This window comes from Tenrec ecaudatus, chromosome 9 (genome assembly GCF_050624435.1).
Source record: "Tenrec ecaudatus isolate mTenEca1 chromosome 9, mTenEca1.hap1, whole genome shotgun sequence".
Taxonomy (NCBI): domain Eukaryota; kingdom Metazoa; phylum Chordata; class Mammalia; order Afrosoricida; family Tenrecidae; genus Tenrec; species Tenrec ecaudatus.
The window spans coordinates 137,067,414-137,085,083 of NC_134538.1; the positions used below are offsets into that span (position 1 = coordinate 137,067,414).

The 17,670-nt window shown below is 40.2% G+C and overlaps 1 protein-coding gene across 1 annotated transcript in view; it reads left to right on the plus strand.

Moving 5' to 3' along the window:
* CFTR (CF transmembrane conductance regulator) overlaps window positions 1–17,670 on the plus strand; it is a 177,175-nt gene that overhangs the window by 46,150 nt on the left and 113,355 nt on the right. The window contains exons 4-7 of the mRNA XM_075557370.1: window positions 9,540–9,755; window positions 14,137–14,226; window positions 15,224–15,387; window positions 16,320–16,445. Coding sequence (XP_075413485.1) covers window positions 9,540–9,755; window positions 14,137–14,226; window positions 15,224–15,387; window positions 16,320–16,445 — 596 coding nt within the window. The remainder of the gene's footprint in view (window positions 1–9,539; window positions 9,756–14,136; window positions 14,227–15,223; window positions 15,388–16,319; window positions 16,446–17,670) is intronic.

A 17,670-nucleotide genomic window follows, 5' to 3' on the forward strand; every position in this document is an offset into this window, starting at 1 on the left:
GGCATGATTAGAGCATATTTCTGTAGAATTTTTGTGAGAATTAAATGAGTTAAGCACATTCTGGAACACAGCCACATCGCAATTTATGGTGCCCATGCTGCATAAATGTTAGCAATTCTCTTCTTTAAACAGGGTCTCTACATAAGTGTACAAATACTCATTATTTGCATTTACTTCTCTGTCTACATGTGATGTAAGCAAGTCGTAAGCTAACAGCATCCGCTTGATTGTGACAGGGCACAGGAAAACATTTCACCAATGTTTAAAAATAATAGCAACAGTCAATAAAACTGTTTAAAACTATTCAGCAAAAAAAAATTCTGAGCTTTACTTCAGAAACTAAAACTAATATTTCACCGTAGCTTGTATTATTGTATTTTTCTGGAGCAAGCCTATTATTGTTACTATCTCAGAAAATCTGAGAACTCTATTTTAGGAAACATGGAGACTATCACTTAGATTTCTAGTGAAGGCTTCCCAAGTAATACTTAATGAATCAGCAAATAGGAGAAGGTAAATACCCCAAGCAAACAGTAGGCATAAAATCTGAAAACATGATTCAAAGGCAGAAGATATTATGATAAGACTGTTAAGATTCTGTTCCTGATATGTGTGTATCTGCATTACAAAAACTATAAACAAGTGTGGCAAAATAGAAGAAATATTTCAAAATAAAAATGTTAAACTATTCTTCAATGTACTAAATACTAATTAAGAATGATTTTCCACACTGGCTATAGAAAAAAATTCCCCTCCAACATTTAATATTAAACCAAATCTAGCGTGTCAAGATAAACAAAATTTGACACTCATGTTTGCTCTGTCAGAAGCTCTATCTTAAGCCTTTGCCTTTATGCCTAGCCAGTACTCTTTGGATCTGCCGGTAAGTTCTGGGCATATACCTCGGTGTTTATCTTCCCCCACTTTTTTTGTATGAGTGTTTTCTTACCTATCATATGGTATGTGAAATTTTCTATTAAAATTTTTGTTAGTCTTTGAAGTGCATTTTCTGATCATGAAAATCATCAGATAGTCACTGAAGATTTGATGTTAATCCAGTTCCCCAGGCCATGGGAATATATATTTAATAGGAGGAGATTTTTATGTAATATGTTATGATTCTGCTACTTCTGTTACTTTTGAGTATTGGGACTACCTCTTCAAGTTATTGGATGTTTCTACTTATTTATTTTTAAAAGTTATTAAACTTATGGCTGTGCCATAACGTATTTAATTAGTTCATCATTCTTCCATATTTAGATAAAATATTTTGCAGCAATTTGTCCCTGTTCTAAACCTTCATCAGTGTAGAACCATTTACAAATGTAATCTTATATTTTCCAGGAAAGATGTAGGAATCTACGTATTGTCTTGGTGTTAAGGTATGAATCAGTCCTCACCACACTAGGTAGTTTCACTTTTAAAGTGCTTCCAAATTCCTAAGTGAATGAGGCACATTGTTTTCATGAACATTACTCTTGATTTCGAGGACACGTAAGCAGTTTTATATAAGGGTTGTGCATCTATCTGTCTTGTCTGTCCATCTATCAACCTACTCATCTATCTATACCTGGACAAACATCCACATCCAAACGGTGTGTTTTTGTGAACTCCCTTCTTGTACTCTTTTCCTTTTGTCTTTGGGTGTGCTTGTCTTCTCCTTCAACTGATACACAAGACCATGCTTCCTCCAGTCCACCCTTTGCTTTTGAATTTTGCTTTGTCTTGTTTGTGTTAACTTTCTAATAATCAAAAGTTTTTATTTAAAAAATTTGCTTTGAATTCTATTCATCTTTTTCTTTGTGTTTTTGCATCATATATTTGTCCGTGGCAAATATTTTATAAGTATTTTTTATTATTTTATATTTTATACTTAAAAATCTAGTCTACTTGCCATGTATGGTTGTGTATATATGAAATAGAAATACAGTTTTACAAAATGAATATCTAGTTTCCTCAACATTATTTATTGCAAAATATCCCCTTTCTCCACTGAATTGAAATGGCACATCTTATTATATATTAAATTATTGTGCATTCTTGGACTTTTCAGATCAGTCTATTTCTTTGTCATGCCAGATACCATTCTAATTTTATAATATGATTTAAGATCCAGTAATGCAAATCATCTCACATTTTATTCTTATTCATCACACGTTTTTAATTAGTTTTTTTTCAAATGAAAATTTGAATAGTTTTGTCCATTAATTCAACAAATATTTGCTGAGCGGGTACTCTCTGCTGGTGTTGTGTGTGGTGTTGAGAACGATGCAAAACCTGAGCCACAGCATCTAGCTGGGAAGCAACAAAGCCACATGGGAGAGCACACCAGCCTGTGTGAGCATACGCTGTCAATGAGATCAAGTATCAGACATCAGAAGTCTCAGAACAAACAATCATATACATGCGAACGAGGGGAGGTTGGGGGCGGGAGGAATGGAGACCCAAAGCCCATCTGTAGACAATTGGACATCCCCTCCCAGAAGGGTCACAAGGAAGGGGTGAGGCAGCCCGAGTGCAGTGTTGCACTGATGAAACACACAACGTTCCTCTATTCTAGTTCTTTAATGCTTCTTCCCCTGCCCCCCCCCCATCATGACCCCAATTCTACCTTAAAAATTTGGCTAGAACAGGGCATGTACACCGGTACAGGGAAGAGCTCTGGACACACAGAATCCAGGACAGAGAAACCCCTCAGGAACAATAATGGGAGTAGCGATACTATCAGGGTAGGGGGAGGAAGGGGGAACCGATCGCAATGATTGATGCATAACCGCCTCCCCGCTCCCAGGGGGACGAACAACAGAAATGTGGGTGAAAGGAGACAGTGGTTAGTGTAAAATATGAAAATAATTTATAATTTATCAGGGGTCCATGAGGGAGGGAGGGTGGGGAAGAGAGGAAACAAATGAAGAGCTGATACCAAGGGCTCAAGTAGAAAGAAAATGTTTTGAAAAGGATGATGGCAACAAATGTGCTTGACATGATGGATGAGTAGATTGTGAGAAGATCTGTAAGACACCCAATAAAATGATGACAAAAAGAAGAAAGCTTGAGCCGCACTTCTTACTATCCTGGTGCAGAAAAATCACGTCCAACAAATCCACTTGGGGTTTGATGAGGACTGCATCAATCTTTTTTTTTTTTAAACAATTTATTAGGGGCTCATACAGCTCTTATCACAGTCCATACATATACATACATCAATTGTATAAAGCACATCTGTACATTCTTTGCCCTAATCATTTTCTTTTTTTACATTTTATTAGGGGCTCATACAACTCTTATCACAATCCATACATATACATACATCAGTTGTATAAAGCACATCTGCACATTCCCTGCCCCAATCATTCTCAAAGCATTTGCTCTCCACGTAAGCCCTTTGCATCAGGTGACTGCATCAATCTTATAAGATACTTTTAGAATAGAATAGAAAGTTTTTAAGTCTACATTTATTTGAGACCTTCAAAGTATGTCTAATTCATTTTTAGAAAAAATATATTTTAGGGGTTATATGCCTCTTTATAGAACTGTTGTATTATAATGTATCTTTTATATTGTTTTCATGAGTGAGATACGTATTTATTGAATTTCTGCTTGGTATATAGGAATTATATTTTGAGCGAAATTTTAAACCTTCCACTTATTGAACCCTGATTTCATTTAGGTTTTTATCCAAACAGCCACATACTCTGCTGATGGTAATACTTTAAGTTCTCTTGTGCAGTTTTAATGCTTAGTTTATATTAGTAGAGAGTTCATTATTAGCAGTTATATTAGCAGAGAGTTCCAGAAAAATCTTTTAATTAATTAATTATTCCAGAAAACATTAATTAATTAATTACTTTTTCCAGAAAAATCTTCTTACTGTTATTTTCCAGACACTAAAGATACTGCTGTTAAAGTTTTATTAATTGGAATGCTCATGGCTGTTTTTAGGGATAAAATCCTGCCCAGGTTAATAAAATATTCTTATGCTCAAATTTATTAGGAACATTTATCAGAGACTGATGAGTTTTATCAAGTTTTTTTGGTAGTTAAGGTAGTTAGAGGTTTTCTGCTTTTTGATAATCTATTAATTAATGTCTTTTGATAATCTATTAATTAATTTCTCCATATTAATTGATATAGTGTCCCTGGGATAAAGACACGTAAGACCCAATCACAATCCAAACCCACTGCCATTGAGTCGAATCCCACTCAAAACAGTCGTTTATGGTGTTTCCACGACTGTGAGATGGTTACAGGAACAGACAGCTTCATCTTTCTTCCAGGGAAAGACTGCTGGGTTTGAACTGCTGACTTTGGAGTTAGTTGCCCAATCTACTAACCATAACATTTAATCCATAGCTCCTTCTAGGCTCCTTCAACACACGTAAAGTGTATTTGAACCCGTAACGATGTTGATTTAGCAGTAGCAGTGCAACAGTGCAACCGAGTTACCAGAAATTAAAGCTCTATTTAGGTGACTGCAAACATTAGGAAACAACCTAACTAAGGAAGTTCCTCATCTAATCGCTCTCTTTATGTTAAAACAGCTATGCTTTAGGGTTCACATTGTAATTTTATTTTTAAAAAGTTATCTAGAGATTTATTCACTTATTGCAATTATAACTCTGAGTTGAGTTTTAATTTTTTTTCAATTTTGGCCTTAACTTTTCTTCTTAGTCTGAATATTCAGCAAAAGCAAGCTCTGTGTGCTCTGAAAAATCTAACCCTGTCCTAGGTCTGGATAAATATTTACCCACATCTTCAGTGATATTAAGCTCTGGGCCAGAGTACCCCAGGAGATTCATCTACGGAAGTAGTTTGGGGCCTGTAACTTTTTCTTTGGGAAATGGATCTAAACTGAGACCCACGATGATTCCCACTAGGAATGTGATTACCTGAGCTGTTTAAACTGGCGCCCTTGCCCAGACGGTCTTCTGAATTTCCACTGTTCAGACCGTGCGGAAACATCCTTAGTCCTGGGTAGATGTGGGCCAGCACAATGGCCAGGATTTCCTTGGCTTCTGACATGGGGATCCCCACACTCAAATCCTATCATGCCCCAGTTTATTAGTGAGGAAATTTTTCCAGAGCAGTGCAGTACCCAGCAGAAGTTATTTGCTGGGATAAGAACTAAAGTTTAATGAGTTCTCTGAATTCAGCATTCACTTCATTGCCACATTGGCTTAAAAGATGGTATCAGGCTTCTTCTAACTATGATAGAATTATCAGGCGAGTTCCATCTTGAACGGTGGCTGATAAAAACACAACCATTTGGCCAAACAGCTAAATAAAAGCAGGCTCCTCATCATTACATTCAAACTTCAATGTGCTTGTTTGATTTCATGTGGCGGCAAAGCGAGGAGTTTCAGGCTCTGGCCATGGTACCAGCAATGAAAGCATTCGCATTCAGAAGGCCTTCACAGCTCACGAATTGAGGACGATGCTTCTCCCCATTACTGCAGGGCGGAGATTTTTATAAAGAACGGTACTGCATGAATGAACCGTGGTACCAGTTACCATTGTTTCCTTTACTCCAAACAAATAATCAGGTGATACCTATAAATGGTTCCATTGTAAATATCAGAGAACAGGTTTCTTAAAACGGATTAGTGAACACTACACAAGAGGGACTTGTTGACGTGTTGATGGCGTCCTTGGATGTGACCAGTGCTACATTGTGGGGCGGTTGATAGGGGTTTGCTGTTTGCAGGTGCTTCTATTATTGGTTGGACTCTTTTTCTCCCAAAATTAAACTTGATGTTTTCCACCCGAATCCATGCCCTTGCACAGTAATTGCCAACATCCTTGTCAAACGGCCATTGCTGTCCAAAGGCTAGAAATGACGTCCTCTTTTGGTTTGAACAAGACGATAATTAATTCAGCAAGGACGGAATCTAGAACAAGTACCATAGTGAGGCTAATGCAAGTTTTACCATGAACTTGTTATTGCCTACAGCGAATCAACAATTCAGTAACTGTGGAAACTATCCAACCTACTTTATTCCTGATAGAATCGTTGAGCAGTTCTAGAATCAATGAGACCGCAGCAGAGGTATCAGGCAGACGAATGTCAATAATGCAATGCAGAGGCTCCTTTTAAAATATGAAGATGAAAAAAATATAGTAGGATACTACTTATGCAAAATTTGAAATCTCAGAAATAACATTTCATATCTATTCTAAGGTTGCTTGCACGGGTGATAAAAGTACGAACCATGCATGCGTTGATACATGCTTTTGTGTGGTACTTTATGGACTTATTTCTGAGCAGCATATAAGGGAAGCTATTAACATGGTATAGCTGGGTAGGAGGCAAGTCATTTTATTTTCAGCCCTTGTGCATATATTTTATATATTTCAAATATATTTAAAATATGGTCACAGTGAGATGAGCGAATATTATATCCATGTTTGTGATAGGTTTGGACATTTTTTAAAGAGTTGATTCTTCTTTCATGATGTGAGACCCTTGGTCTGCACGGTTAATTTGAAACGAAGCACTACATTTAAAGCACAGAAGAAGCAGCTACCCACCATGAGGGCTCAATACTGAGAGCTATCTCTGGGTTACGGAGACCCCAGTGATGCAGACGTCAACACGCTAGGCTAGATTTGATAGATTTGCAGTTTGACACCCAGAGGTGCCTGGTGATCTCTTCATCAAGGATCAGCCATTGAAAACTCTGTGGAACACAATCAGGCTGACACACAGGGGGCTGTCAGGAGTCCAAAATTGGCTGGCCAAGAACCGGCACTGTTATTGTATAGGCACATTTAGGCTGTGTGTAGGCTAGGATTCCTGGTCAGGATGTGAAGAGATAAAGCTGATCTATGAAAACGTCAGGAGGCGGCTAGTGTCACTGGACACTTGAACTTGATGTCATGGAGACAATGCTGACTCCTAGTGATGTGCTGTGGGTTTCCGAGACTTACTATTTGCAGTAGAAACGCTAGTCTTTCTCCTGTGGAGCTGCTGCGGCTGATTTCAAACTGCCAACCATGTGGCTCGCAGCCCCTTAGTAAGCATGATGCCACTCAGCACAGAGAGATCTATAATATGACATGATAGGGAAGGAGAAAAGCAGATCAAGAGATAAAGGAGGGTATGGTTGAGCAATTCTGGGGAGACTAGCCAAGCTTGTAAATATAAATTTGGAATAAGCCCATAGGCATAACATCATTTCCCTTTAGGGTTTAGCATTAGATCCTTCTCTCGCGTTTTCTTTTTGAAGGCAATTTAAATGGGTCAGAGTTAGACCGCTGGGTACAAATCCCTGCGTTCAGTCTTCCTGTGATTCCTTCATCTGATTTTCTCACATAGGTATCCCTATGTTTTTCGGAGAAATGGTAGTGGGTGTGTGTTGCTTCAGAAAGTTCATGGGAAATTAAAGTAGAAAGGTAATAGAATTTTCCACAAACATTCCCCCCCCACCCCCCACCCCCCCACAGCTTCTTGGATGGGAAATACGGGTAGGAAGTCAGTTCAGTACACTTACAGGTGACTTCGGGAAACACACCCCTCTGGCCCTTCCTTCCCGACTAAGGCATTGAAGAGTTGATGAGTCATTGGAGACTGGCCTGAGATTGAAGTCAGTTGGCAGTCTCCTTCTTTGAAGTCTGTGCCTCGTTCAGGCTCAAAAGATAGTAATAGAAGTGATTATCTTTCCATGCTACCAGTGTGGGTACTCCCTTCTTGTTGCTAGCTCCTCCTGCTTTCGGAAGCTACATTCGTTCTGGAAACAATGCCATTGCTAGAAGTGATTTTGCAAGTCCTACTTTGAAACAACATCAACTCACTTGGTCTATTTAGCCTTTGATTTTGGATCTGCAAGAGTTAAGGTAGTAATCACTTTAATTCTTAGAGTTGTCATGAGAGGTGTCGAAGGGATCAGGTATAAGGCATCATCAGAACAAAAAAAATCTTACCATAGTGAATGAAGGGGGAAGTGCATTTGTTGGCCACTGGAGATCCCCTCACAGAGGGATCTAGGGGAGGAGATGAGTCAGTCAGCGTGCGATGTAGCACCGATGACGAATACAGTTGTCCTCCAGTTCCTAAATGCTTTCTCTCCCCCCCCCCAACTATCATGAGTTGAATTCTACCTTGCAAGTCTGTATAGAGCAGAGGATGTACACTGGTGCAGATGGGAGCTGGAGGCACAGGGAACCCAGGGTGGATGATACCTTCAGGACCAGGGGTGTGAGGGGTGATACTGGGAGGGTAGAGGGAGAGGGGGTTGGAAAGAGGGAACCGATTACAAGGATCTACGCGTGACCTCCTCCCTGGGGGATGGACAACAGAAAAGGGGGTAAAAGGAGACGTCGAACAGGGCAAGATATGACAAAATAATGATTTATAAATTATCAAAGGCTCATGAGGGAGGGGGTAGCGGGGAGAAAGGGGAAAAAAAGAGGACCTGATGCCAAGGGCTTAAGTGGAGAGCAAATGTTTTGAAAATGAGGGCAAAGAACGTACAGATGTGCTTTACACAATTGATGTATGTATGGATTGTGATAAGAGTTGTATGAGCCCCTAATAAAATGTTTAAAAAGAAAATCAAAAGCTACGGTCTTATATACATGGTCAAGTGCAATGCAGATGGTTATAGTTATAAATCATTCCTCAGACAAAATTTTTGTTTTGTAGCTGATATTCACTTTTTAGTTAAAAAAACAAAACAAAACAACTCAGGAAATTGTTTCTATCAATAAACTTACCATACACCACATGGGGGTTATTTATTAAATTCCCCAATAAAATGATTACGATGTCTCCAAAGTGGACCGGTGACATAAACTCTACATAAAGGGATGGATTTCGATTTGCACTTAATCATAAACTCTATTTCAGAACAGTTGGTTCTTGGGATGTGGCTCTGTTCTACACTTGTTCTCAGGAAGAGATCACTAAAGACATGGACACTATAGAAAAGTGTGGTGAAGAAATCAGACGGTGTGTAGCCATCAGAAAGAAATGTGTCTGAGGTCAGCAACACTCGTGCTAAAACAAGCAGCCACTCAAGCGAGGTGGCAATTAAGTATACGCAGAAAAAACAAAACCACACCAGTGTGTGTGATCCAAGCAGTGCAAACCATAAAACCCAAGACCAGAGAATGGAACTGTATTAAATCTTAAATTCTGAGCATTTAGCAGGAGCAGACAACCTCTCCTCAAGAGCACACTGGTAAGTTTTTAAGGAAGACCTTGTGGCTAGCAGCCCGGTGACCAACCCATAGCACTACCAGGTCCTCGAGTTATCAAGATGTTAAAAACAACACCGGGAGGTTCATGGATGGTATGGCCTTTGGGGTCACTCTAGTCTTAAGTCCCACTCTAAAGACGAGCCACCCGCTTCTGAAAAGTTACAGACTTGAAAGCCCATGAAGCCCATCAGCTACCCTGGCCATGTGGGGCTGCCACGAGTGAGCATCAGCTTGACAACTAACAACCACAACGAAAGATGAAACTGCTCATGCTGAAATGGTTAGGTCATCTTATGAATGGGAAATTAAATTTACATTCTCTGTTTGCTTCTCTTCTGCAGGAGGTCACCAAAGCAGTCCAGCCACTCCTACTGGGAAGAATTATAGCTTCCTATGATCCAGATAACCAGGCAGAACGCTCCATTGCCTTGTACCTGGCTGCAGGCTTGTGCCTTCTCTTCATTGTGAGGACGCTGCTCCTGCACCCAGCCATTTTTGGCCTCCATCATATTGGAATGCAGATGAGAATAGCTATGTTCAGTTTGATTTATAAGAAGGTAATGATGCTTCCTTGTCTTCAGTGTTACATGTTTTAAACACCATGAATAAAGCGACGAGGCTGGTATGAGGAAGGACGAAGTGCTGGAATGGATTTGGTAACTGATGCTGGAAGGACGAATTAGTATTTCCAATTTTCCTTGATAAAAAAAATTCACCTTAATAATTACCGAGCACTTCTTATAAATGCCTTAAATTATAGATTTAATTTCTGTCTCAATGCTATGTTGTTACATTTTTGTATCCATCATCCCCCTTTGGAATGACTTTCAGAGTTTTTGTAAAAGTAAAGGACAAAATACTATCTTACAGCAAATTGCTCTGTTCAGTGGCCGAAAGGTTATGTGTAAATTTGCATGATAACTCAAGCAATAAGAGTTTTACCTATTGACTAGTTGTGGTACAGTGACACAGTGGTAATATCGAGTGCCCTATTTGGGCTTAGGCTTTTGGCATTCCGTTGCATACTTATTGCAGCTACACCTGTGCCTCATTGTGTATATGTTGTCCTGACAAAAAAGATCCAAGTGACCAAAGTCTGACATAGGGGAATTCGGCCTAAGACTCAGTTGCCTTACAACCAGGATGGATGTGAAGCCATTTCAGTGGTGCCTGCTTCCACCAACCTGGTTCAGTTCTATATGTGATTTCTGGGATCTTTTGAGTGCATGTGCCGCCAAAGCAAGCACAATTGCTTGGCTCTTTTAAAGTCACTGTACAGAGCTGTTCTATAGAATCATTTGGATTGTATTTTATGCTTATTTTTAATTCCCCCAATGTAAAAACTTTATATCTACAGTTCCAAAGGACAGTGAATCTGAAATTCACCTCTAGCACATAACGCAGAGAACTTCTACGAAGTACATGCAAGGGCAATTGTGTTGTAAAACTCTGATAGCCTTATTGCATTGTTTTAAGTGTTTATGGAGGCTGCTTAGAAATTGGAGTCACATCAACTCGGCTGCAGTTTTACAGATAGAAGTCAGGAAACATGGGTGATGAATAAACAAAAATTTGCATTCTATCCTGAAATTAAAAAAACAGTTGTATGAAACTGTTAGGCCTCATTTGGATACTGTTTAAAAGTGCACACTAAGAATAACGCCCCTCATGTGGCAGTATCTATCCAGGCGATTCAGGTTTATTGTCTCACTCGATCATCCCCCGAACGCCAGGTGATGCAAATTGCTCTCCCCGATAAGGAGTCCTGGGGGGTAGCGCAGTTATGAACTCAGTTTGAAATCACTTCATGGGAGAAACAGGGGCTTTCGACTCCGGTGAAGAGTTTACAGTCTGAGAAACTCACAGGGGCAGTTCTAACCTGTCCTATCGGCCCGCTATGAGTCAGCATCAGATGGCAGTGCGTTTAGTTTGGAGTTTGGTTAAAAAAAAAAAAAAAAAAGAATACTGAACAGTAGTAAGATAGATTTTTAACGAGGAAGAGAAAGGTAGGAAGCATTTTGGATTAAAGGGGAGAGGAGAACAAAGAGCAGGTTAGTTTGTACATAAATCCATAGGTAACATTTAGTACAAACACAGCAACATATGTACTTTAAGACCCAGAACGCATTAATGGAAAAGTTAGACACCATTGTATCTGCCCTTTATTCTGAACTTTGAGTATTTTTTGTACCTATCTTGTTTTCCTTCTCTGCCAAAGAATTCCAGGGGCATCTCCACGCGACACGGTTTGATTCTCCACATTGAACCTTTCTTGGCTCTTCTCCAATCTTGCTCTTCTTCAGCTCTGACCAGCTTCATTACCATGATAAGGCGTCTCCGACCCTTCCAAGGATAGTCAAAGTTCTTTTAATAGAGCACCTTTTAAATTTCCCCCCTTCTGAAAAAGTATGATTAACTTAAGGTACACTTTAAACAGTGAAGCTTCACACTAGCCAAATGGAGCTGGAGCTGTGACTCTCAACAGCCCGGAGATAACGGAAACCAGCAAATAATCACAGCGTGGTTGCCGTGCACACAGCTCTATATGAAGCCCGTGGAGGCTCAGCCACCCAGAGCCCACGCTGCTAAAGCAGCTGCAAGTCAATGCATTGGATCTTCGCCCACTGCCCCAGACCTCACATTGCTTGGGTAATATTTTGAGATGAACTGCTTTGCGCCTTCTTTAGGTTTGCACAGCTAAACTCTGTTCCAGACCTCTTCTCAAGTTCTCCATCTTCAGGGAACTCTTCTTAGATTTTCTAACCAGATGACTAATCTTCCTATTAACATCCATATAATTATTTTTGTTCTAGGTCGTCATATCACAATTTTTATGTCCTAGGTTGCCTGAAGTCAAGAATCATGTTTTCATAAATATTAATAACAATTCGTAAAACCTTAGGCACAGTGTTGTGCTAAGGACATAGGGGAGGGATTGAATTTAAACAACTGTTAAATGGATACTTTCCATTTAAAGTCATCTAGTGGCAAATCAATTCTTCTTATATAGTCCAAGGTATCAATTTGATCTTTCATAATCATGGTTAAATTGTTGACTTAGCAATTAATCATATTCTGTACAATCAGTTATAGTTTTCCTTATAAAACTTAAAGATCTTGTCCCTTCTGCACCTTGTGGTCAGGCAGGCTGGTTTGCTTCTTCCATATGGGCTTTGATGCTTCTCGGCTAGATGGCCCATTGTTTATCTTCAAGCCTTTAAGACCCCAGATGCTATAGCTTTTGATAGCCAAAGACCCATTAGCTTTCTTCGCCACATTTGCTTATGGACATGTTCATCTTCAGTGATCATATCAGGAAGGTGGGCACCAGTTATCAGACATCAAAGAATTAAAAATCATATCAATGAGTGCCCACCTCCCTGATATGATCACTGAAGACAAACGTGTGCATAAGCAAATGTGTTGAAGAAAGCTGATGGTGCCCAGCTATCAAAAGATATAGCATCTGGGGTCTTAAAGGCTCGAAGATAAACAAGGGGCCATCTAGCTCAGAGTCAATAAAGCCCACATGGAAAAAACACACCAGCCTTTGTGACCATGAGCTGTCAAAGGGATCAGGTATCAAGCATCAAGGAACAGAAAATCATATCATTGAAAATGTGGGTGAGTGCAGAGTGAAGACTCAAAGCTCAATGGTAGCCAACTGGACACCCCTTACTGAAAGGTTGTGGGGAGGAGATGAATCAGTCAGGGTGCAGGGTAGCAACGATGAAACATATAACTTTCCTCTAGTTCTTAAATGCTTCCTCCCCCCCACTATCATGATCCCAATACTGCCTTACAAATCTGGCTAGAGCAGAGGATGTACATAGGCACAGATAGCAAGTGGAAACACAGGGAATCCAGGACAGATGACTCCTCCAGGACCAGTGGTGAGAGTGGCGATGCCTGGAGGGTGGAGAGAATGTGGGGTAGAAAAGCGGGAACTGATTACAGGAATCTGCATATAGCCTCCTCCCTGGGGGAGGGACAGCAGAGAAGAGGGGAGGGGGAGACGTCAGACAGTGTAATATATGATGAAATAATAATAATTTATGAGTGATGAAGGGTTCATGAGGTAGGGGGGGAGTGGGGAGGGAGGGGGAAAATGAGCAGCAGACATTAAGGGCTCAGATAGAAAGCAAATATTTTGAGAATGATGATGGCAAAAAATGTACATATGTTCTTGACATGATGTATGTATGTATGGATTGTGATAAGAATTGCATGAGCCCCCCCAAAATGATAAAAACGAAAACAAAAACAAACCTTAAAATCTTGTTTCACTAATATAAATTTTCACAAATTTTTAATGAGTCAATCATAATATTTTACAAAAATAATTTTATTCAATAGAGTTTGTATAGGATTGTATGAAAATGTTAAGACAAGTGTTTTAATTTAAGGAGCCTTAATGGCTTAGTGTTATGTTTTGGGCTGCTAACCACAGGGTCAGCAGTTCAAAACCACCAGCCACTCTGTTGGAGAAAGATGAGGCTTTCTACTCCTGTGATGAGTTACATTCTCTGAAACCTACAGGGACAGTTCTCCTGTGTCCTATAGAGTCAGTATGAACCAGAGTCGACCTGATAGTAGTGCATTGAGTTTTAATTTCATATTTCTTTTGTTCTACCACGCATTTAAAGAACAAAAACCCTAGCTACATAAATGACATGTATGTACAATGTTGTTGCTCTTGTAAAGGAGAGAAAATGTTTATGACTTTCTAGATGCTGGAAAATAAAACAGGCGTGAGGCGTGCTTTAACGAAGAGTATTTAGTAATCTGAGAAGCTATTCCTTAAGATAGCAAAAGTAATTTTCATTACCTTTATTTGAAAATATATGCACAATCACCTAACTCCTTGGCTGTATCACAATGTTACTTAAAATACACTTGTCTTTGTTGACATCCTCTAACTGCCCATTTCTCTTTTAGACTTTAAAACTGTCGAGCCGGGTTCTAGATAAAATAAGCATTGGACAACTTGTTAGTCTTCTTTCCAACAACCTGAACAAATTTGATGAGGTATGTATCTACCGATTTAATCTTTTACTCACCACTTTCATTAATCATCAATCCATATGGGCTCTTCTTGATCAGTTAACAGCTAGAGATGTTTAAGCTATGTCCATCTCTACCTTCCCTGTTTCTGAGCATGGAAAAAGTCAGATTGTCTAGCAGAGTGGTGTGTTAGTTTGGGTAGACTAGAGAAACAAATTCATAGACAAACCTATATACAAGAGCAGTTGAATATTGAGGAAATATCCCAGCCCAGTCCAGGTCAAGTCCATAAGTCTGATATTAGTACATACACATCCAATATCAATCTGTAAAGTCCTCTTCAGACTCACAAAACACGTGCAATGATGCAAAATGCAGGATGACCACAGACCAGTGGGTGGATAGTCTATGGATCCATGACAGTGGAAGCATCTCAGCACTGGCGTGGATCTCCATGTGGCTCCTCCAGGTCCAAGGCTCTCACGTCCATCAGCTTAGAATCATGTGTCTTGTCAGTAGAGAGTCTCTCATGGAGTGAGCAGAGATAGAAAGAGTCTCTCCTTCCCACAAGGAGGTACACACACACACACACACACACACACACACACACACACACACACACACACACACTGATCAAAATTGAGAGAGAGAGAGAGAGATATTGAGAGAGGGCCATCCACTGCCTTCGAGTAGACTCTGACTAATATCAATATTATTGGACAAAGTAGAGCCACCCACAGGGTTTCCCAAGTTGTTCATCTAGAAGGAAAAATGTGACCACCTGTTTATTGAGGTGCTGGTTTATTGAATATTTATTTTCTGTGACCACTTGCATCCCAACAACTGTGAACTTGGAATGCAGCTGTGGATACGGAGGCCAGAGTCCTCCATAGGACTTTCACGTGGTCTAAACTCTGGTGGGAAACCTCGCTCTGCTCTTGCAGTTCTTTCATATGTGTTTGTGGCCTTGGTGGGACGGAGGCTCACCCACCCTGGCTTCCGCTGCGCTTTTCTTTTCCAGGGACTTGCGCTGGCACATTTCGTGTGGATCGCCCCCTTGCAGGTGACGCTCTTGATGGGACTGCTCTGGGAGCTGCTCCAGGCCTCGGCCTTCTGTGGACTTGCCTTCCTGGTGGTCCTGGCCCTTTTCCAAGCGGGGCTGGGGAGAATGATGATGAAATACAGGTAATAATTTCTCTCCATGCTGGAAAGGGTCGTCGGCCAGCTTTTCTAAAAGCCCACACTGTGAAACCAGAACAACTGTGTGCGCCGAGCCATACTGTACTGGGTGGCACTAACACATAATTGTAATGGTGTAAATAACAGCTCCTCTCTCAGTGGGGTCAGCAGTTAGCAAGAACCAGAGGCCCCTCAGGAGGAAGAAGAGGCATTTAACTCCCTGAAAGATTTCGCAGTCTCAGAAACTCACACGGGCAGTTCTACTCTGCACTGTAGGGTCGCTATCGGTTGACATCGACTCGATGGCAGTGAGTTTATATCAATGAAGAGGCTTCCGGGTAGGACAGTGGTTAAGCGCTGTTAACCGAAAGGTCAGTGGTTTCAAGTCACCAGTTACTCCGTGGGAGGAAGATGTGCTTCCGAAGAGATCACAGGCCTGGAAATGTTCTTACTCCGTTTCCTAGGTCATCAGAGTTTTACTTTTGATTATGAGAGAAGCGGTGAGACTAGTCACTGCTTACACGGGAGACTTCTAGCGTCTAATCGTTAGAGTATGACACAAGTGTGCAGACTTCATGGCTGCGTAGCTTCCTACTATGTGACTTTCATCAAGTGACTCTACCACACTGAATCTCTAGTTTTTTTTTTGTTGTTGTTGTTACCTTTGAAATGGAGCTAGCGTATGCCACTCATGAATCTGCCATGGATTTAGAGACAGGGCATAGACTTAGTCTAATGCAGTGTCAGGTATATGGGAGGTGTTTGCTGAGTGATAGCTATTGTTTTTGTTACCATGTACTTGATCACTAAATGCATACTCCTATAGCTCATTGTAAAACATGCTTTTTTTTCTAAAAGGGGGACCATTTCTTAGGGAATCATATAACTTGCCTTTACTAAATTTTAGATTCCTTCATTCACTATTCATTCATTGCCAGGGATAAGAGAGCTGGCAAGATCAACGAGAGACTGGTGATCACTTCTGAAATGATTGAAAATATCCAATCTGTGAAGGCATACTGCTGGGAGGAAGCTATGGAAAAAATGATTGAAAACCTAAAACAGTAAGTCATTTTGCTAATTTCAGTATCTATGGAAAGGTCTTTTAAAAATGGGGATGTCATACTGGATATCTGAGTCTCATACAGGGTTTCCTGAGAATAAAACAATTGTATTTACTGAGGTCAATCTCCATGCTTTAGAATAAAAATAGTCATTATTTTCTTTAGGTACAGTTAATAGTGCTACTTTGCATTACACAAATGTCTATACTTTTTCATTATGAATATTTCTTAAATGTATCTATAGCCACTTAATATACTTTATTTGATTGAAATCATGATCATGATGGTGGAGATGGATTGTAACCTTAAGTGGTCATGTTGGGAAGGTGCATATCATATAATGCCACATTATTAGAACAAACTCTTCTTGTAATGAGGTAAGATTTAGAGGTCAAAAGTCCATTTGCTTCCTTGCTGTATGTGTGTGTGTGTATACAGAGACATACACATTTTATATATTTATGTATATACATATCTATATACCTATATATTATTTTCTTATTTCCTCTTTTTCTTTTCTCCTGCCCCACTATCATATTTACTTGCCATTTAGCTCTCAGTAATTCCTCTCAGATAGGTTTCAATTGATCAAACATAACCAGGAACTACACCCTCCTCACCATCAATTTTAGAACCCTTGCGCTCCCCTGTCCATCATTACTGGCTCACCACTCCCCTTCCCCTGCCTCCCCTCCCTTCCAGGCCCCCCAAACCATCAGTCCCTTCCCTGTCTCCTTGGGATTGCTTATCCTGCCTCTCTTATATAGGTAGATACCAAAAGAAAAACAACACAACAAAAGAAAGGCCATACAGATAGTTTCAAGTCTACCTGTTATCCTGATGCAGAGTAGATGAGTATCTCTTTTTGTTAAATAGAGACCGTGACGCGGTATAACCCATTGGTCCAGTCCCCATTTCTTCAGGGTTCCCTATCCTGGTACCCGCTTACCTAACAGCACTTAGGCCCTTTCAGTCCTCAGCATTTGTGACCCAAAGGCACACCTCCTGCAAGTCCCCATTGCTCTCCCTGCAGTCAGGAATGGGGCGGAAGGGATGATGTACTGGGCTGCAGTATCACGCAGATGAGATACACATGCATCCTTTAGTTGTTTAAAATTTCCTCCCCTCACCATTATGGTCTTTGTTTGACCTCATTGATCTTGTTAGACCTCCGTATGTTCATTTTTATAATTTAAGATCGGTTGATGCATGAAATCCAAAATAG